Source organism: Aplidium turbinatum, chromosome 2, assembly GCF_918807975.1.
Source record: "Aplidium turbinatum chromosome 2, kaAplTurb1.1, whole genome shotgun sequence".
Taxonomy (NCBI): Eukaryota; Metazoa; Chordata; class Ascidiacea; order Aplousobranchia; family Polyclinidae; genus Aplidium; species Aplidium turbinatum.
The window spans coordinates 46,505,018-46,526,944 of record NC_137473.1 but is presented as its reverse complement, the minus strand read 5'-3'; the positions used below and the strand labels follow the sequence as shown (position 1 = coordinate 46,526,944).

The 21,927-nt window shown below is 37.0% G+C and overlaps 1 protein-coding gene across 1 annotated transcript; it reads right to left on the bottom strand.

The window, feature by feature from the left end:
* Positions 1–904: 904 nt before the first annotated feature.
* LOC145765170 (uncharacterized) lies at positions 905–21,318 on the bottom strand. Its single transcript, XM_082576945.1, has 19 exons — positions 21,198–21,318; positions 20,768–20,818; positions 16,342–16,470; positions 12,555–12,671; positions 12,002–12,187; positions 11,779–11,895; positions 10,955–11,123; positions 10,503–10,631; positions 9,308–10,300; positions 8,831–8,981; positions 8,515–8,561; positions 7,857–8,077; positions 7,183–7,420; positions 6,789–7,025; positions 5,916–6,579; positions 4,067–4,983; positions 3,553–3,686; positions 2,106–2,953; positions 905–1,844 (listed from the first exon to the last, which is right to left on the bottom strand). Exons 2-19 carry the CDS (start codon positions 20,768–20,770, stop codon positions 1,691–1,693), a joined length of 5,454 nt encoding a protein of 1,817 aa, XP_082433071.1. The 5' UTR covers positions 20,771–20,818; positions 21,198–21,318; the 3' UTR covers positions 905–1,690.
* Between the last annotated feature and the right edge of the window lie 609 nt (positions 21,319–21,927).

The following is a 21,927-nucleotide window of genomic DNA, read 5'->3' as shown; positions in this document are numbered from 1 at the left end:
CAGCAAAATCCTGACAATCAGCCTCCAGTCCAGACAACAGCATGAGCGTTGTCAAGACCTCTTATATAGGCCACCATGATTTGAGGCTTGAGGATCTCATTGGTACAGAGTCCAAACTATCCTCTCAACAGTCCTGGGCTTTGGGTCATGCTTTCAACCCTCTTTAAAAAATTGTTTAAATGATTTAATTTTGAACTAACTATTTGTTTGGTTTTCAAATAACGACATTCAAAAAAACTCCCAAATCTCCTCTAAGGCATAATATAAATTAAAACCGTGGCTCAATATCCCCAACAAATCCACGCGGAATTTGCCGCAATTTACTAATTCGTGGTAAAGCTGCCAGATTTTCTGTATTGCTGTGTGCTGCGCCAATAAATTGGCCAAATAGGTTTTAATTTTCAAACTTGCCTTTTCTGTAAGTTTCAGAAAATTTATTTTTCAATAGTTCTGTGCTGCTTTTCAACAAAAAGACATTCCAATGAAATACGACAGTATTTTTTTTTTTATTTGCTGTGTCTATTTTCTCCATAGGTTGGCTGGGGCAATCCCTGACAGAACAGGTAGAAAGTCAGTGGGAGTGGAGGGAAGACGGTGATCATCCTTATAGTCGACTGCATTGCCGAGTGGTGAGAGCCCTGGAACAATGTTCGAAAGGGCGCCGGTTCGACACCGCTCAAGAGCATGTGGCTGTGTCTTTGATAAGACGCTTAAAGGCATGCCTGAAGGTGGTCATGAAGATTGGCTTCCTTGCCTTCCCGCGCACTTAATCTAAATCTTCAATCACAGGGCGTAAGCCTGGATACGACAAACAAAAAACATCCTCATGGTGCATTGATGGTAGCGTTTGCCTTAATGGCATGTGCACTGTGACTGCAGACCGAGGAAACATATAAAAACAGAGTAAGATTTTAACATTTTTATTCACTAATAAAAAAAACATCGATACATGGATAATTGAAAAGTAATTACAGCAATAAATAGCAGCAACAGTCTAAAACGTTTTGCATTGGGTCAACGCATAGCAACGTCACATAAACGACAAAGAAAAACAATTGTTTAACAAGTCACAAACGAAACGAAGTAAAAAGGAAAGTTGCTTTGGTAACAGCACAATGGTGTAAACAAGCAAGCAAATTCAACAGTTGTAGCGTTAACTAAACTTCCTGACGAACGAAGATATAACACAAACGAAAACAAACCGAAAAGAACTTGACCAAAAAGAGGTCAAGTTAAGTTTAAGCCAAGACAGCAATTAGTATTTGCAAGTAATATTTTCTTTTCATTGTTCCGGGCTTTGGAGATACGACTGATAAACGATTGAGATAAATCGTGTGTGGCAAAACAGATCGGCTACTAACACCGAGTCAGTCAAGGTGTAATCTTTTGTTGCCCTGCCACAAGCACTGTTGCAAACAAAAAGGGAAAACAGAACAATAAAGAGAGTGAGATTTCGCATAAGTCAATGATTACGAAACGGTATTGCACAAACAAAACAGCACAATAAACTGAAAATTACGACCTGTATAGAATTAGCCTTGAGTTCAATAATACAATGCAAATTGCAGATTTTAACGCAAAGCAACAATCGCACTTTGTTAAACTTAACAAAAGAGATTTGGTAAAATGTAAATCGTCTTTAAATCAATCAAGTTACTCTATTCTTAATACAATTGAAGTGAAGAAGCCTTTATTTTTCTGCTCGTGCTCCAGAGTGAACTGCTTTGGAGCGGTTGAAGACTCCAGGAGAAGGAATACTCTTTTTGGATCTTTGATAATCCACCTGGCTTGGATTTGTGGAGACAAAAGGAGACATCGGAATCCCTGAAGAAGATCCTGGTTGCCTAGACAAAAAAAACACAGAAATTTTAATTGGTTTTTAACATCACTTGCAAAGATACAAATGAAACGAAATTTATTCTTGCTTCTGTTAAATTAATCTCAGCTAACATTAAGTCAACACAAACAATGCAAATAAAAGTAAAAATGTCAGTCATTATGTGTTTTTTTCCTCTACTCTTCGGACAATGATAACAATTTTAAAATGTATATACTAAATGAGTAAATATTTTGATTTACATTTTAATTATTGTCACACTGCTTACCTATTTGTTGGCATGTTGAATTGCCGAATTTCTGATTGTTTTTGATGTTGGCCTAGCAGTAAGTTTTCATACATCGGCTTAGACCCTTCTCTATTTGCGGCGTTGTGTCTTAATTGAGGTTTTACAGCTGTGGGTGGACCCATGCCGTAATTGAGGGGCGCTAACCTAGTTCTTGGAACTTGGTTTGACCGAGAAGTCGGAGAAGTTCGGTCGGATGCTTTTTTTGTGCCCTCTCGAGTTTCAGTTACTTTTCCTGTTGATGGAACTTTGCTTGGTGGTACCATTTTTGAAGTTCTTGAACCAGATTGGGGTCTTTTGATTTCTTTGCTCTTCTGAAGATAATGCTGCTTGCGTATGTCTGGAGACCTTCGTTGAATGTAAAGATTGGAGGAAGTTGGTTCGTTTTCCATCTTTTGAAATGTCTCTTTAGCTGCAGGTTTTCCTGAAGGAGACACTTTAGCTACAGGAGAAACCGTTTTTGGAGATCGAAATCCTGATCCAGGAAGGAAACTTCTTGTTCTGAAGCAAAGCTCGGAACTGGATGTGGATGCATTGGAGCCACCGGTTCCAGTTTTTCCTCCTTGACCAGAAACACCAAACGATGTCATACTATTGCGTTTGTTTTTGCTCATCCTCTGGTTTGGTTGTTTTGTGGGAGAATCGGAAGATCCAGAGGATGTGATCCCTGGATAGTCTATCACATCTCCACTGTGGTTACTCTCGATCCCATCAGAAGGAAGAGATCCAAAACTTGATCCAGTTCCGATGGATCCTGTTGCCAAGCTGTCCCCAGCGCTGGAGAAAGATGGATAAGGAAGAATCCGTGGTGATTGTTCTTTGAGAACTTCCTGAAAAACAAAGAAATTAATTAAATTAAAGAACAAACAACACGAGCGCAACTTTATACCATGTACAAAAGTAAGAACTATTTATTGCTAATACTGTTTATTTTCAAGTCGACTTACAACAATACCAATTACCAAAATTGAAGAACCTTTGTGCAAACAACTTACAGCTACAGCCAAGCGTTATACTGCACTAAACAAAAACTAAGCTTGTTTTGGTAAGACACACCAGCAATTAATGATATCGATTCAAATGCACGATGAAAGACAAGAACCCATTAATGACACCAACTTAGTTGAATTTCACAGTTAGGGGGGTAAGCAAGCACGAGCTCTTGGTTAACGCCAATTGAGCACTTTACTGGAGGCATCTTGCTGTTGCATTGCGCATAGCTCACTGCTTGCAGTTTGAGCACTTTGGCAAGGTTGGCAAAAGTACCAATTTTGTGGCCTCTTTCGGGACCACAAATTGGAAAATTGCAACTCGGCTTTGTAGTTCCGTGGTCATGCCCAGTGTACCTCTTGCACTGATAAGGGTGTAAAGCCGAAACAGTGTGCCACTCAGCAGTTAATTCTATGATGGTATGCCGGGTGAAACTTACTGGAGTAGTAAGTTCTGCTTGATTGTTGCGTCCATCTGTGTTTTGGGATAACTCTGCACTAACCACTGAGTTAATGAAAGCATTTTCGAATTCTTTGTGGATGTCGTTGCCTTTGATTTTCTTTTTATCTTTGCCTACAAAAAAATGCTCGTTTTAAGGATAAACATTACAATTAAGAAAGCTCAGGATGCATCAAAGTAATTTAATTGTGCCCTATCGAGCGTGAAAAACATTAACAGCGTTTCAGCTGCATCTGCATCGAACTATAGCAAGTCTCGGCAGTACGAGCTGATTCTAATCGCGTGGTGTTGATAGCTAATCTCACACCTGGCGTGAAGATTACACCAACGACGTGGCTAACGAAGAGCAAACGTACAATTGCGTGTTCTTTGCTCAATCTTGTACAGGTAAATACATAATGTCTTTTCCTACATTGCTAATACTTGATAAATAATTTTTATTTTAGACAGAGACCCAACATAATTTCAACGTTAACTTTCAAATCTCTACGTACCTTGAGTTATTGGAGAAGATACACTATTAAGGTCCTCTTTACTGCCAAAACTAGATACTGTCTTCATAATTCTGCTTAGAGCTCCTCCAGATGCCGGTTTTGGGATCTTAAGAGCACTTTTTGCTTTGTTTGGTTGCGTAACGTTTGAAGATGGTGGCTGGCTCCGAATAGGAGGAGAGGTTCGGATGAGAGTGACGTGTGTGGTGTAAAATTCTTTTCCGTGAGGACGTGAGTTTTGTGACTTTATGTGCATATTTTCAGAGCTTGCTGGAAATTTTGAATTTACTTTATCTTCCAAAGAGTAGTTTTCGTATTGTGTATCTATGGGATTTTTACTTCTAGTGTGTTTTTGCTTCATTGGGGGAGAGTCTACAATTCTTGTATTTTCATGATCAGATGATACAACTTGAAATCTCTTGTCTTTGGTTGGTTTTGTTTCTTGTTCCAAACAAACTACATTTTCGTACCAATCTGCGTTTTGCTTTTTTGCAAAATTTTTGTTTTCCTTATCCGAACCAATCAACTCCTCCTTATCCTGACTTTGGCTTGTGAAAACAGGGTCCTGATATGATGAGGACGAATCTGTTTCTGCGGGAACTACCGCTTCGCAGGCTGGCAGAGTGTCTTTTTCTGTCCGTTCTATTGTACTTCCTTCCGCAAAACCTTCATCGGACAAAACCTCTTCAGTGACCTTATTTAGCTGTGAAGAAGAAGAACGAAAGTCTTCAATCCCATTAGGGAATGGCTGGCTGAGTTTTCTCCCAACAGCCGCATCGCTATTTTCACCAAGTTTTTGCTTTGATGCCTGTCTAATAGAAGACCCATCTTTTCCCGGAGGAAGATAAGAGTTCGGCTCCAACGATAATGTCCGTGGATCAATGAATGTGCTTCCAGACTTTGGAAAGTGATCAAAAATTCTACAAAATAAGAAAAAACATTTAAATATTAAACAAAGGTATTTACAATACACCATGCATATTATCAAAAGTGGATCATGAAAACAAATCATGAAACAGACAAAATTCACTTTTCAATTAAAAGATGCAGACCTATCGACATGGTTGCTTTGATGGTAAAAAAGGTCATAACTCATAATCTTCACCAAATAAGTTATTCGACGTTTATTTTTACTGAATTTCGTATGTCAATGAAGCGTCGGTTTTTATATGTAGTTTTTATATGTAGTTTTTATATGTAGTTTGTATATGTAGTTTTTATATGTAGTTTGTATATGTAGTTTTTATATGTAGTTTGTATATGTAGTTTTTATATGTAGTTTGTATATGTAGTTTTTATATGTAGTTTGTATATGTAGTCTTTATATGTAGTTTGTATATGTAGTTTTTATATGTAGTTTGTATATGTAGTTTTTATATGTAGTTTGTATATGTAGTTTTTATATGTAGTTTGTATATGTAGTTTTTATATGTAGTTTGTATATGTAGTTTTTATATGTAGTTTGTATATGTAGTTTTTATATGTAGTTTGTATATGTAGTTTTTATATGTAGTTTGTATATGTAGTTTTTATATGTAGTTTTTATATGTAGTTTGTATATGTAGTTTTTATATGTAGTTTGTATATGTAGTTTTTATATGTAGTTTGTATATGTAGTTTTTATATGTAGTTTGTATATGTAGTTTTTATATGTAGTTTGTATATGTAAAAATGTGAATAACAAACAGAAACAAAAACGCAAAGTCTATTGTCAATACTCCATAAATTCATAACAAACATTGACATCAAAATATTATTGCCTGAGACCAATATTTTCAAAAGTGAATTAAAGATCGTGAAGTTAATTTTCATAAATCAACTAACTTTCCACAAATAAGATTAGTATAATTACTTTTCATTGCTTCTCTTCTTCCCAGCTGCAGTCGAACGTCCTGCAGAAGATGATCGTGAGAACTTTGCTTTCATGAGATTGACCAATGACTTTGATTCTTTTCCGCTACTAACGGCAACTTTCTTTTTCATTTCTCCGCTAGACGGCACACTCTGCAAGTTAATTTTACTTGATTTTGCGACGCTTCTTCCTCTTGCCGATACGGAGGATTTTTCTTTAATTGGTGAATATTCTGAAGTGACAGAAGAGTTTCTAACCTCTTCACCAGATGGTGCGCTGTTCGGTGCAGGATCAGCATGAAGAAGCAAATTGTTTTTCGGAGATTTTGAAGCAATGCTAGGTGGCTTTCCACCTGACATTTCTTTCGGTTTTGCCAGGTAGGATTTTGAAGCAACTTTTCCGCTTTCCGTCTTTGGCTTTGCTTCAAAAGAGTGCAACCGGGAGTGCGGGTTAGTTGAAGGAAAACGGGGCTGCAAATAAATTCCCTTTGTATCGTCACAAACGTCCGATTTACTTGAATTTAGTCTCGATACAGAACTAGTTTGGTATCTTGAGCTTTCTCGCTTGTTCACGGTGATATCATTCCCAACACTTCGATGTCTTCTCAATTGTCCGCGCTTTGTGTCGCCAAAGAGCTTGTCTTTTTGTTTGTTAGCCGCTGATCCTAAAAAGGTTTAAGTCGATTATACTTAGTGTCTACATTACCAAGACTAGTTAATGTCTTGATGAAACGAAGTAGGTCGGATTAACAAGGCTTAGCTGTTACATTTTAAAGCTCTGCTCACTTCAGCATTACGCAAGCTTGTCGAATGTCGATTCAAATGCAGTGTTGCAGATAATTGTACTGAAATATACGAATGTCTACATTTTTACCTTCGCTATAATGACGTCCACGACACCTTCCATCGTTTGGCCCAGAAACCTGGTTTTCTGACATGACATCATCAGGCAGTGACGTCACCCATCCTTTGCCAACTTTAAGATTCTGATTGTTCTCAGTTTTTTCTGGTTTTTTCGGAGAGAGATTATTTTGGAGGAATGATATGTCGGTTCTCTTTTGCAATCTGCTTTTAATCGGAGAAGATATGTTCTGTTTCTTGGGTGGCAAATCTGGAAAAAAAATTAACTAAATTTTGAAAATAATTCAGACTCTACATAAAAATTACAAAGTTTTTCAGTCCGAGGATAAAGATTTCTACAAAACAAAGACAAAAAGAATTATTTAAATAAAAATTGGAAGCCATCTTATTTAACTTTTCCACCTTACCCTGTTGCAGTGTGTTCTCATTCCCTAAATTTAAAACATCAGCTTTCTTCTGAGTTGTCATGATCTCATGAGGACTTCCTGGTGTTGTTCCATTTTGAAATCCAAATTTAGAAGGAATGAAAACGTCATCTACACTTCTCTTTTCATCGGAAGTCGACTGTTCATTGCTTTCCGATTCTAGGTCAAATGCTGGAGATTCGGGTAAACAACTTGGTTCATTTTGGAAATATGTGGATGACTGAAATTTTGAAGAATTCGGTTTAGGTAAGTTTTTGATTTCATCAAATGATGGTGTATACTACTATGCCTATCTAACTGCAGACAAGACGTCACTGTTTCGACCCTAAGGTCTGGTTAGTGCAGTTAAACGCCTTATAAGTAATTCAGCGTAATGATTTTTCCATTTGTGGTGCGCATGGAACCACATTTGGATACTTTCACCCATCTTGCCAGAGTGCTCAAACTGCCGGAGCGGTGAGCTATGCGCAATGCAACAGCAAGGTGTCTGCTAGCAGAGTGCTCAATTGGCAAATCTATATATGCCTATCTATATTTTTAAATAAAAAGGTTTAAGCAATACATAACCAAAAATGTAGGCAAAACCCAACGAACGCTTTTGATTTACCATAAATTGTGCAAAATACTTTTCATATTTTCGTAAATAAAATGCTCACCTGAATATTTTCTTTCTCCATAGCACCCAGGGATCTTTCCTTTTCTTGATCGCCTTCTGCTTTGTGTTTGCTTGTAGCTTGCTCGTACAAATAGTCAAGAGATTGTGATTTGCGACATGCTGCAGAATACGACCCGCGCCGGTATGAACTGGAATTATCTGGCTTGGAATCACTTTCTTTCAGGGGAAACTGTTGTGCTTCGTTGCGAATACGAATTTTGTCTATAAAGCATGCAACAAAACACAATGATGAAACAACAAAACAAGATAAATATTTCCTGGATCTCGTTTGTTTCTTTTGCAATTTGTTCCCTTGAGTTTTTACCAGGATGCTCGATCAGGATTGAGTTATAAATGTCAAAAAAACGAATCAGAAACAGTAGAGTAATAATAGATGTTGGTGGTGGTGGCGACACTAGGTGATGAAAAGATGATCCCTTAGTAAAGTAGCATTTTTTTCATTTGTCGCAGTCGAATTAAAACTATGTGAACAACTGAACATAGCACTGCAACTGAAGGGTGGCACAATTTGACAAAAAGAGAGTGTTAGCCTAGCCAACATTGCATATAAGACTATTAGAATGTATAAATTTGAATAAAATGACGTGAAAGTAACTACTAAAAGCATAAACAAAAATGCAAATTGTAATTCCAATTACCATCATTATTTTTGGTCCATTCTCTCCTTTTTTCATCAAACTTGGCTCTGAAAAAGTACAAACGATTACGTTTCGATGCAAATGCGCTTAATGCCTACATAGATTACTCAAATCAATAAAGACTCTGCAATCAAGTGTCGAAAAAAGTGTCGAGAAATCGGATTATACTTGTGTTGTTTGGTCTTTAAAGACAATCTTAACATCCAGTCTCGAACATCTTTTTAAAAAAAATTAACTTTACAGCTGTACACTTTCATTGGAAAACTTGAAGAGATTGTTCAACAGGCGTCAAACCCGCTTAAAATAAACCACAAACCTAGTAAAACTTGGAGAAGACGGTGTTGCATCTGCGCTGCTACTTCGAGGTCGGCGGTTTAAACCAGATTGAGCTGGATTTTGCACCAAAGAAGCTTCCGGTACAATTTTGGTCATCTGTTTTGTGGTTTGAAGTGGTGGCGATGGAAGATCTGAAACATGTTCTTAGTTAATCCATTTCTAAACGCAGTTGATACACTGAGGTTTAACGTAGAATAATGTCAAAGTATCAAAATTTGTTTTGAAAGTTATGACATTATTAATTTCAATCCGCTTCAAAGTGCTGAACCAATCTAAGCTTGTAGTTGTGATTGTAATTCTTGAAGAGCACTTTACAAAAGATATTTTCTTTGTTCACATATCAAACACGCAAATCCGCAAATCGTTGACACAAAACAATTTTGTATTGGAATTTGTATTTAATGAAAAACTCAAATCAACAAGAAAGATATACACAAATTTCCTGTTGAACGCTTACCCGTGATTGAAGAACTTCTTATGTAACATTTGTTGCTGCTTTTGGGGAAAAGACTAACCGCATTAGTGCGACTTTCAGTAAGAGATGACGAAGATGATTTCCTTGAAAACCGGTTTGTTCCAGTGTCTTCCAGCTTTCTTTGTTGATTATAAGAATCCTGCACGTTTCTCGCAGTGACTGGCGCATTGTTATTACCATTTCGATTATTAATTACATGCGGCTTTTGAAAGACTTCAAAGTTGTCTTTTGGCGACAGAGGGGACATAGTCAATGAAGCAGGTGCAACCGGTTGAAACTGGTTCTCCAAAGACGTGGGGCTTGGTATGATTGTTTGTGTAGTCTCTGTATCCATCACAAGGCTTGAAGGACGCATAGAACTTTTGTAACTTGAAGGGTGGTTAAAACATTGACTTTGCGTATCAATCACTTTACTTTCAGGGTACACAATCATTGCTTCTTGAGTAGGGTGAGAAAAACCACTCACGGGCTGGGAAGAGTTGAATTGTTTTCCTTGTCTAATTTCCACTTCAACGTAAGCGTTGTTGTCAAAAGACTGGTTGTTGGTATCGCTCTGCTTGCCCCGTCCAGTATCCCGAGACTTAATTGTCTTTGGGATTCGTTGCTGGCTTGATGAATGTGGCTTTCTCTCCGCTTGGTACTGTTGCTGAGACTGATACGTGGCGTGATGAAGCGGAGGCTTTGAGGTAAAGTTTGAACGAGTCGAACAACAAGAGCAGGCATCGGTAGCGCAAATACTAGACGGTTTAGCATAGTCCGAACAGTCGTAATTGGCCCTTGTTTTGTGAGAAACCTCGTGATTGGTGCCCCGTCGGGGCAAGGGAGGTTGTTCTGAATCGGGGCTAAGACTGTTATTGCATATGGAGTTCAAAGGAGTCGTGGATTGAAAGTCAATCATTGTAGAGTTTTGTAAAGAGGACCGAAGTTGAGCAATCACAGCGACATCGGAAACTTTGCATTTGTCACGAGCACAATCTAGAAAGGGAGAAATTCATACTTGATTTATTGCTTTTGGTGACAAACTTACTTTCGTTTGACACGAGCTTAACATTTTTTATTGCAAAAGAACAAAAAGTTGTCGTTCAAAGCATTTAGCAATAAAACTAGCTTTTGCCAGTGGTTTACGATTCAAACTATATTTGGTTCAAACACCCAATCGATTGTTGACAAGGCTCACCATTTGGCATTCGTTGATCTGTGCTACTGTGCAGATTTTGCAATACCTCCAAGGATTCATTATAACTTGTTGGTGGCATTTTCTCGGGATGACTTTCTTCAAAGAATCCATTCGCATATAAAACACTTCCTGTACAGTAATATAAAGTTTTGAGAAAATGCGTAAAAGCCGGAAGCAAAGTTTGTGTTGGCAGTGAGGTCGGAACAAAAGTAGTCGATGCTAGTCATATCCCGAAACAAACTTGTCCATAAGAATCGTGCTGAAAGGCGAATTCAAGTTTTTATAATTGCTAAAAGAGATGTTGCAGAATCAATAAATTTTTATGGATAAGCCAATGAAGAAAGAAGTAATGCCTTTTGAGAATCGCACAACCATATTTGCGCAGCATTTAGCCCACCTCAAAGCTATTTTGCAAAAAAAGCAAGGCTTGATTATGATAATAATTTACTAACCTTTTTGAACTCTAGGTGAGCTGGGTGAATTAAGACTTGGGCTGAAAAGCTGTTGCTCCCTCAACATCTTGTTATGGCCGGCAAGTTGCTGGACCTGCCTTCTTAGGTTACTGCATTCATTCACCAAAATGCGTTGACTTTCTTCAGATTGGACCACTTGGGCTGCGACCTAAATTTACAATACTGTTGATGTTTTTAAGAGTTTTTATTTTGCGAAATTATGATAGATCTCTTTTTAAAGGAATCAGGTAAATGATATACTGTAGTTGTTGGAGATGTCACTTTGCAAAATCTGTTCATGAAGAACAGTAACTGCAGACGGAGTCTCTGTTAGGGTCTTCTGAGTCTCATTGTCAGCCTCGTTTACCAGATCTGCGCGTCGGCTGCGTAGCCGAGTGGTAAGGGCATTGGTACGGCACTCGAAAGGAGGTTGGTACGACACAGCTCAAGAACATGTGGCTGTGTCTTGGAGAAAACACCCAAAAACATGCCTGAAAGCGGACACAAAGATTTGCTTTCTCACTTTTCCGTCCACTTTATCTAAATGTTCAACCATCAGACTAAGCTTGGGTACGACCAGTGGGTAAGTGTTTCTAAACTTCCACAAGCAAACAACATGTTTGCATTTCATCAATTTGAAAATAAGCATTTTTTTTAAATCATTCACTTGTCTGCAGTGCTCTACGATACCATGTAATATGTAGGTCTAATACTTATAATGACCAGGATGTGGACATAAGACGAACTAAATTTAATTCTGGCATAAAAATCTTTTTCACTTAACGGAAGATTAATGCAATATTGCATCGCACAGAACAAGATACCTGATCGTATTCAGCTTTTTGTTTTTCAGAAAGTCTCAGCAGCTGAACATTTTGTTCCTCCATTTTCTGAATTCGCTCTGTGAGTACAGCGCAGTAGTTTCGAAACTCTTCAGAATTCTGCAAACGATAAAGACTAAGGTGTATTTTGCCATTTTTTTTATTATTTGTCATACGTTGATACATGCATTTAGATACGTTGCGACTGTAAATTTAAATAACTTACAATGCTTCCGAGCATATTTGTAGCAGACGACGATGGAATCATTGAACCGTTGTCTACCGGCTGATGACCAGCTGTTTGCTGTCGGACGTTTTCGGACAAATTTTGAACACTTCGGAAATTTCTAGCTTGCCGAGCTTGCTCTTGCTCGTTGACGTTGATGTAATTGTGACGTTTCGCGTGGGTGCTCTGTGGACAACACTGACGTAAATAAGAATCAGGTTTTTCGCTAATTCAGAGAAAATTACAAAATAATTGAAAAACCCGCAACGTGACGTTGCTTTTAAATTTAACTTGACATCATAACACCTTTTCTTAACTACGAAGAAAATGTTACGCAATTTAGAAACAGGTCATCTGAAGTCACACTAAAAAAGTAACATCAATGCCAAACAATACAAAAACAAAAAATCTGAATTCCCCAAGCCCAAATGCTTCAATGGCTACACAATTGCTCTTCAGAACAGCCTATAATAATCTCTCGCTTTACGTGCTATACTTCAGCAACTATGCCGAATAGCCAATGCTACTTGATATACTTTTTTGCGTCTGTTACCTCGCATGTTGGTGAAATGTGTCTGCCAATTTCATTCTTGGTCAAACATGGTCGATTACTTTGTCGCAAAGCTTCGCGGAGAGACTCTTCCATATTGTCAAAATCAGAGGGAAGCACCTGAAAAGCAATCAGTATTGATTTGTACAGTTCTATTGTAAGTTATAAGCGTGGCTTGCGTCAATACCTACCCACATCTCAGTTCTTCTTCTTTTGTGTGAGACAGCATTGTTCAGAGTAATCCTGAACAGTTTCACTGAATTTCAGTTACGAAAACCGTAAAACTAGTTTGTTACCATAAGTATTGATACATTAAACTAGCACTTCAGTTAATTTTGTTTAATTGAAGATGGAAGTGAACTAGTCAATTGCATATTTAAAGAGGCCATAAAAATGAAGCCAAATCGTGATACAACATTCAACTAATTGTCTCATCGTCCCTTGTTATCAAACGTACACCAGGTACCAAAAATGTTAATTGGAGATTGTTACATATTCGTCGTGCAATTAATATTAACTTTAAAGTGCTAATGGTATGTAACTTATCACATACAGACACGATGAGATATTGGAGAACTATATGTTTGCCAAAGCAAAACAAGTAGCGGTCAAAACCTAAGTGTTTGAAAGACGTACAAGTGCCAGGCGGAAAGCGGAAACCACTCCGTTTCACACATCTGCTTTTTGTTATTTCAAATCATTTCAAACCAACCGTGGCACCACATCATGAGACACGATGAACGAACAGCTGATTTACTAAGTCCAACTAGAGTACTTATAAATCAAGGCAGAATTTTTCTTGATTGCCAAAATCTGATGTGTTCAATGATATACTAACTCCATATTAATTAAACTTGCATATTTCACGCAAACCTCACCATAAAAAAGAGATATGTTGAAATAAAAAAATGGATATGTTAAATGCTGCAGGTTTTGAAAATGTGTAGCACAACTCAACAACTGACAATAGGCTTAGCCTACTATACATGACACAGAATATTCTCAGTCGTGTACAGACTAAACTTAGCCATTATACTATTTTTTAAGGTCTACTTCACTACAACATAAATTTTCCTGATTTTACAAGGCAATCGAAATGCAACGATGTCTGGTACATTACAAAAGCAACAAATCACTAGCAACACTAGTTTCAGTAGCAGTCTATTCACTAAAATAACGAAGAATCCAAGAAAAAACAAGTTAATCCTTGCTTGCGTAGCGTATCCAAACAATACAAAATATTTCCTTCCTGAAACATGCAAAATTCTCATTTCATGGTTGTAGGAAAACCACCGAAAAGCAACAGATTAAGCCAAAAGACACACAGAGCAAACCTTGTAAAAAATTAAGCCTTGACTGCTAGAAGTCCACAAAACATCCAATAATGCTGTGCTACAGCGTCGATACCATTAGCCGTAAACTAGTCGCTTTGAAAATCTTGCTTTCACTGCTTAAAAACGGATAATAAACCATAGTAACCCTAAGAAGGAAGTTATTACAAGAAACATCATGTCTATACGCCATATTTATTTAAAACTGCATCTGTTTAACGTTTGGATACGAAAAACTCAAATGTTTTTTTGTTAGAGACATAATTTTAATTAAAATGTCGTCAATCGCTCTTTTCTGGCAGAGTTTTCACGCCTTTTGACAGGCTTTGAGGAATACCAGATAAGATTTGCTTATTAAGATCTTAAGCTTGCCCGCGGCCACACAAAATATGCCAAGGAATTTTTAATGACCCTGGCTGTCGATGATAAGGCTAATTAAGTTATAGTTATGCGGGGTATTTGATGCTATCTTACTAAAATAAACTGAAGGTGCATTAGAGAAAAATTGCTATTGAAAAAAGTATATCACGGCAATCTATGAATAAACATAGAGTAAATCGGTTTTGTAAAGGTAAAATGTTGGAATCGATTGAATATGTAGGCTATAGCCGACAAGTAGTATTCATCTGCATTCAAAAGGTGGAAAAGTCATTCATCACAACAGCAATACTTTCACAGTTGGGAAGAAAAGCTTTCAAAAACAAGCAACTAGCTTTTTATTTCAATGAAATGGAAAAACTAAGAAACGTGCAAATGAAGCAAAAAAAGACAAGGCAATAAGCGAATCTACAGATAAATGACAAACATCTTCAGGATTACTCAAGCAGAATCAAAACATCAGATTGACAACGTGAAGTTGCCTACCGCTTTTATTGGTAACCCACGCCACCTTGTTCGAACTGTCACTGTCAAGAATTACTGATTTACGAGTGTGGTTTTTCTGCAAACTATCAAAAGTCAAATAGCACAAACAACTGTCACTTGAAGTATTGAATAATACCACGATTGTGGCTTTGACCAGATTCTGACAGTTTAAGCGAGACAAAGCAGCCAAGCAATTTGGGAGGAGGCGTATCCATTGCAGCAGAAAGCTACACTTAATCACCTTACTTACGACATTGAACAACAGGCTTAGCACCATTTCGTGACTAAAAACCGATGATAAATATCATACCTGTCTCACGACATGTTATAGTTATTGCTTCCAGTTAACTTGAGCACAAAATGTGAAAATTGACGAACTTTAGTTACGAGGTATTCGAGACCCACTTGTGCCCAAGCAATTTTTTAGAAAGCTTTAGAGAAAAAGTTGCAATATTTCTATAGTAAACTTAAAAGGTTTTTCAACGTCAAATTAACTAGAAACTGGGTTGTAGACCAATCCTTGAAGTGGCAATGTGAAACAAACATACATTTCTTCGCTCATTCCCAACAATAGTGGGGAACAAACCGACGATGGATTATGATGATGATGATGATGATTTATGAATCTGCGTAGCAAAAAAAAAGCCATCCTAATCTTAGTTTATGAAGACTTTTCACAAATGGATTCAACGCTTCACGACCTTGATAAGCCGTCAACATGGCAGAAACAATTTTTTTTTTTAGTTCTGTTATCAGACATTCAATCAATGCAGAAAATAACGAATACTAAAAGGTTAAATATTCAAGCCTGACTGAACGGAATATCCTCAAGGATCATTTCTGGAAGAAAAAATTCGGTTCTCACGCTGAATGACGTCATATTTACACACACTAGCCTTGTTTCCTGCTCTCCACCACATGTGCTGCCTACAATGAGACACAAAATAAAATTACAACAAACTTTGGCACAGATTGAATTTAAAGACTCTTCAACATCAAATTTACGCCTCATGACTAAATTACAAAGAAGACGAGTTTCACAAAATACATTTAATTACTAGCATAACAACGGAAGTCTGCCTTTACCGCAACCAGCCCAAAGTCAACTTACCAGTAGACCTACGGTATGTTTTTCTTTCACAAATACCTTTAAAAGTTAAATGCCAATTTATTCAATAAAAACCCATGATTTTTCCAAGACAACATTCCTAGTTTATGTACGGTTGATTCAATAAAAAAATATCGTAAAACAAATGAAAATGGAGTTTATAAAATAACCTTGCAAGGAAGCCACTGTGCTCGAAAAGGAAATCAGTAGAACACTACCTGGTCGTTAAAAAAAACTCTATCGTCTCCTACATTAAGAAAACACAGACGCACTTGAGTAAAACATGTTATTTAACTCTTTAGCCTACCCTGCATTTATTTTAAAATGCTGACATAAAGATAGATAATATGACATTAAGCTATGTTTTTATAGTGTTATGGTAGTATAAGACTAAGACTAATGGTCAATTCACAAACAAAACAAAAAACGATGCAAAGATTTACAACGTTATACTAGTGAATAAAGACTGCTAGTAAATACGACTTACATGAAGGTGGTTAATTTGACGGTAGGGGCTGTTTTCTTGTCTATTTGGTTGAGCAGCATGAGAAGAGGGATTGGGCCTAAGAGGTAAAGGAATCCCAGCTGATCTTATATTGCAGTGAGACTGAACTTTCTGAAATTTAAACAAAGTAAACTTTTCATGAGTATAATACTTCTTGTAATCATTTTAGCAGGAATTGTGCAGATCTTTTGTATAGCCTACAAGTAAGGTTTTTCCGATAAATATTAACTTGCGCACTCATTAGAAATTTTTTTGTGAGAGACTAACCAATGAATCAGTTACCACTCACGAATAACACACCCATTCTGAAGTAGCTATTACCGTCAGCAAACAACACCCTGGGTTAAAATATGCGAACACTTGACTGCAAAAATCAAAGTATTATTGCTGGCACCAATTAACCATTGCATCTTAAAACAATGACACATACGATGTTAAATAGCATGAACAGTTGTCAAAACTACTTGAACAGCATGGTCATGGTGGATTAGCACAAATTACCACACTAACGGTTTTAGCAAACCCAGTACCATTCAAAGAGATGATATTCGTTCTGTTTGCGTCAGTATAACGTTAAAACAAGTAAAAGTGTCACAAAAACTAAAGTTTGGATTTAGAGCATGAAGTCATTAACTAAACGGATTTACTTCAACAATATAAAAAAGCTGCGATTTCAAGTTCTTAGTCATGTAAACACCAACATTCTTAAAAGTGGACCAAAAAAATCAATTTTAAAGTAATACATTTCATCAGTGGCCACTGAAAGCCAATCTCCAGTCATCCCGCATGAATTTCATGGAACAGTTTTGACTCTTCATGGGTCAAAGCGTGTGATAAGAACGGCCCACATGCGTGGATACAAGTTATTTCAGTGAAAAACAAGTGGCCTACTGCCACATTGCATTGATAAACGTGATTTTAAAGCAACATGAAGCGGCTATCAATCAGCTCAATGTCACAGCTTGTTGCTTGGCAAAGGCCAAGTGAAGCGTTCAACTACCCTGGTACAAGATATCTGTCAAAATGACCGTGATACTTTTTCGTTGGCTTTAGATTTCCAACAACAAACTAACAAATGCTGGTTTTTTAAAACACCTGCAAGAACCAAGCAAACAAACTTTTGTTTCTTTATTGCTTCAACGTCGACAGACGTTTAAACTTTTGTGCGATCTGAAATGAAAACTTGAGCTTGTAGGGAACCCCCTGTCTTAGAGGAATGTGTCGTACGAAGACAGGACCGACATCGAACTTAGTCTAAGAATTGACAATCTGTTGTAAAGTTTCATGGGCGAAAAAAGAGCACCTTTTTAGCTGGGGCCTATGTTGCTTTCAATAACACTATTATAATTTTAAATTAGCGTTTGAGCTTTTATAATAACATATTTGGGCTGTTATCTAATGGTTGGTTTATATACACATCGCATTAAATTTGGTTCGTTTCATTTTACCCAATCAAACTTATCTCAAAAATACTTTATAAGTAGTAGATAAAAACACTTGGATGTACTTTGCATTGGAAACGCAGGGTGAGTTCAGACAACTCCTTGTTCTTTTAGCACTGGTAAAATAAGCGGCTGCTGCGTAGAATCAGTGTAAAAAGTGCGCATGTGTTTGCGGGCTTGCTTAAGTCAAGTGTGTTTGAGTTTAACAAAAATCTGTTTGTGCTAAGCCTACTTATTCTAACGACAATGGTGCCTGGTTGTGATGCGGATCTGAACAACAAAATCTTGCCGATTTAGTTGAAAAAAAAAACAACAGCTAAACAACTAATTGTACACCAACTTTAATTGTGCAGCTTGTAGGAAAAAAAATATCAAAGAGCAAAAACCAAACTTGAACATTCGGAAAGTTGCTTAAATGGAGATTAACTCAAACCGAAACATGTGGCACAATAAGTAAGCATGTCAGCATGCACAACAGAGGTTTGGCTCTTTCAGCGGCCAACAAATGCGGGAGAGAAGAATAATAATCTGCTGAACCTGTTTCTTTTGCTTCTTCTGCAGCATTGATCAGTTGCGACCTTCCTCATACTGTAAACTCCATTAAGTTTGTTCTATTTTTTGTGTTTTACTGCTCAATGTACAAAGCAACAAATGAGATGCCCTCCAATATCACTAAACCAGACGAAAGTACCCAGAATTGTCATTCTGCTTCCCATTATCAAAGAATATATGCAAAATTGCTTCCACAAAGGATTGAGTTTCGCTTTTTGCAGCAAGGTCGTTGCTTACTTCACAATGTGGATAGGCTATTAACGACCTGTTTTAGCCTGATGTTACGAGTTCGCTGTGGTAATAGCGAATTGCACTAGCTTTCGGAACACAGTTCCCTAGTCATGTGATATGACGAATGGTGTTGAAGTCAGTGAGTCGTTCATTAATGCGGCTCTTTTGTTTAACTTGAGGCTGCTGTCTGTTGAGTTTCTGTGTTGTTATGCGTTATTGCCATGAAATTTTGTTGAATCAGTAGATAGGTTAGGTGACGTAGTTCTTCCCTTTCGGCATGAAAACATTTAAAAAGTTTTATCGTGTACTTAAGAAACTTAGCATAGTCAGTAAAAAGTCGTTGAAAAATAATCCTATCAGGAAATATCACTCCAAGTACCCAAGTAAGAAGGAGCTCCGGTTGGAGATTGACATCAAAACCCAGTACAAAGGTTACTTTCAAGAAATGGTACCACAATCTCAAACTTCTTTGCAACGATGGAACGTTTGTTGATGTTGTTTTAAAGCAACAAAACGTTTGCAACCGGAATCACATTATCTCATAGCGTTCGACCACCTTTTATTATCAGTGCGGCTTTCAATAGACAGACAAAAGTCGAGGAGATGTGAAAGGCATCCTAATCACTGCCTTGGCCTACCGGTCTACTGGTAATGGCATGATATTAGGTCCACAAACTCAAGTGGCATTTCGAAGTGCTCAACAGTCATAGTCTTTTAGGGACAATGTGATGTCACTTTTAAAAGTTTAAAAGGATATATGATGTAATCAAAAAAGCAGGTACAGTTTGGAATGTGATGAGATTTTTACGTAGTGTAAACATTCACGGATGTAGCAAAGCGCGCTGAACTTTCTTTGGTGTAAAAAGCGGACACTTCCAAGCGTTCAGAACTTATCTCTTAGTTTGTCTTTACAGACCACATGGAAGCTGTTGAAATGTTGTTCGACAACCCGTAGTGATAAACGGTTCAATGAATGTTACACATTGATAGAACTTCAAATTATTAACTACTTACTTACACATCAACTTATTAACCGATTTAAAACTTGAAGATAGTGTTTGGCTTAGCATTACTAAAAGTACGCATGTTTGCAAGCTTTTTTACTTGATCAATATAGGGTTAAAGTAGCCTAATGCCACAACAATTTAAAAAAGTAAATATTTTATGAAAATATAGCTATGAAATCAAAACATTATGAAAACAAGCTAAGGGTGTTTTTTTAGGGGAGATGATCAAATTGTTTTGAACAAGTTAAAGTTTCGCTTGTACGATTTCCTTGAAACGTTTCGGAATGATTTAAATAAAATTTCATTCAGGGAAGATTGGAGCAACATATTTTAATAACCAGACTTATGTCACACAATTAATAACATAACTTCAAAATGTACAACTTTCTACGATCTAAGTTATATCAAACTACAAAGTAGCACATGTAACAATGTAAGTTGGACCAACGAAAGAGCTTTTTCAGAAGAATAGTTTCAAAGATATTGCAAGGCTGCAAATCACCGACACCTTCCAATTTTTTGTAGTGGGTGTAATACTTACAAAAATAAAAACGCGATGTGTCAATACTAAAGCTGCTCCCCTAAGTGCACACTTTGTTTCGCCGGCTATTTGAAGTCACAAATGGAGTATGCTCATTTATCTGTCAGTGTGAAGAGATTGTGTTTTTGGATATATCTTCATTGCGCTATGAGTCGATTTGGCAGTGCAGAATGGTGGAACTTGTCGGTAAATATAAGCTAGGTCCCTGCCTAATCGACCAAGCACTAAATAAGCAAACATGTCACTAATAATATCACTTCTAAAGTATATGGCGTTGCAGCTTCTAAATAAAAAGCAAAGTAAAATGCTATGTGTAAATAGTTCTGGGAGAGAGGAGGTCTTTATAATGATATGCCGATTTTGCACAAGAGTTGTGTTGGGGGCACGCTATATCACCAGACTACAAATAATAATTTGATGTACAAAGTGAACTTTTTATCGACTAGGGGTTTAAATACACAAGAGCTATGATGTAAAAACAACACGCGATGCAGCCAACTACTAAATACGTTGGAACGTTGACTTTAATCCGCAACCACATCACCCTGCCTGATCGAAATCATGCTTTTTCATCAAGTAACAAACGTTTTGCAACATTGACAAACATAAAAGCTCGGTGCTACATTTGTACTCACCATAATTTTATTAAACAGCTGTCATGAACTTTGTCAATGTGATATTGGCTTCTGCAAACAAAATCAAAGTATAAGCGATCGTTGTAACATGTGCAATCTAAACATAAATTTCCTGTTTTAAAAGATACAAACACTGTTGAGAGATGATAATTTATCTTTTATTGCAACTTGCAACAACCATAGACTACTTCAAAAGCCACCAATTTAAATGTTGTTCCAAAAAACACATTATAAAAAACAAACAGCTGATAATCTTCTCTCCATACTTTATACACTGTACAGTTTTTCAGCACGGATATAACCATACGGTCAGATGCTAGAACGTGCTATTACCAAAAACATTGCATTAAGCCATCAATCAAACCTTAGACTTGCCCACTATTATTTACATATTACAACAAGTCATAAGTAACAAATGTTCTCCAATTACCTTTTTCCTGATGCTGAGAAAGATAAGCTGCAAAGCAGGCGTCCAGTTTCACCTCGGAGGTCAATCGGATTTGCCCGATTGAAGGTAAAGTCCCTATCACGAGTATAGTGTTACAGCTATCCAGTAATAACAAAACGGAATTTGTAGTAGTATTAGTAGATTTTATGCACTCATTACGAATTGGGAAATTAATGATCTGAAATCGTAAAAGATAGGGATCAGTTTTGATCACTGACTAAGAAAACAAACCATCTGTTTTACATCAAAATTTTGTTGAAAATTTGTGCATCAAGATTTGTCGTTTTTGGTACACACCTTTCTCTTTTCCCTGCAATTAATTTTTGTTAAAATTTTGCAACAGAAATACTTAAACTTTAGCTTTAACGATCACTACTACTCTATGTGTCTCTGTAACATACCGTAACACACAATAATGACTACGCGTTGGTCCATTGCAAAGAATCCGTGCCGAAAGATGCATATTGCTGACACATTTCATAACGGTAAGCCCCGTAAATTACCTTTAAGTAACGAAGTTTTTGAAGTACTTTCAAAAGTTTTCGTAATCAATTATCGACTTTTGATTTTTTTTCTAAAATAAAATCAATGATTTATTCATTAATTGATTTTGACGGCTGATCTGCTTGTGGGGTCTAAAGGTGCAACTAATCTTACCTCGTCCTTATCTGAACTATCAATCATGACAAAAAGAAACAAAAAAGATTTTAAA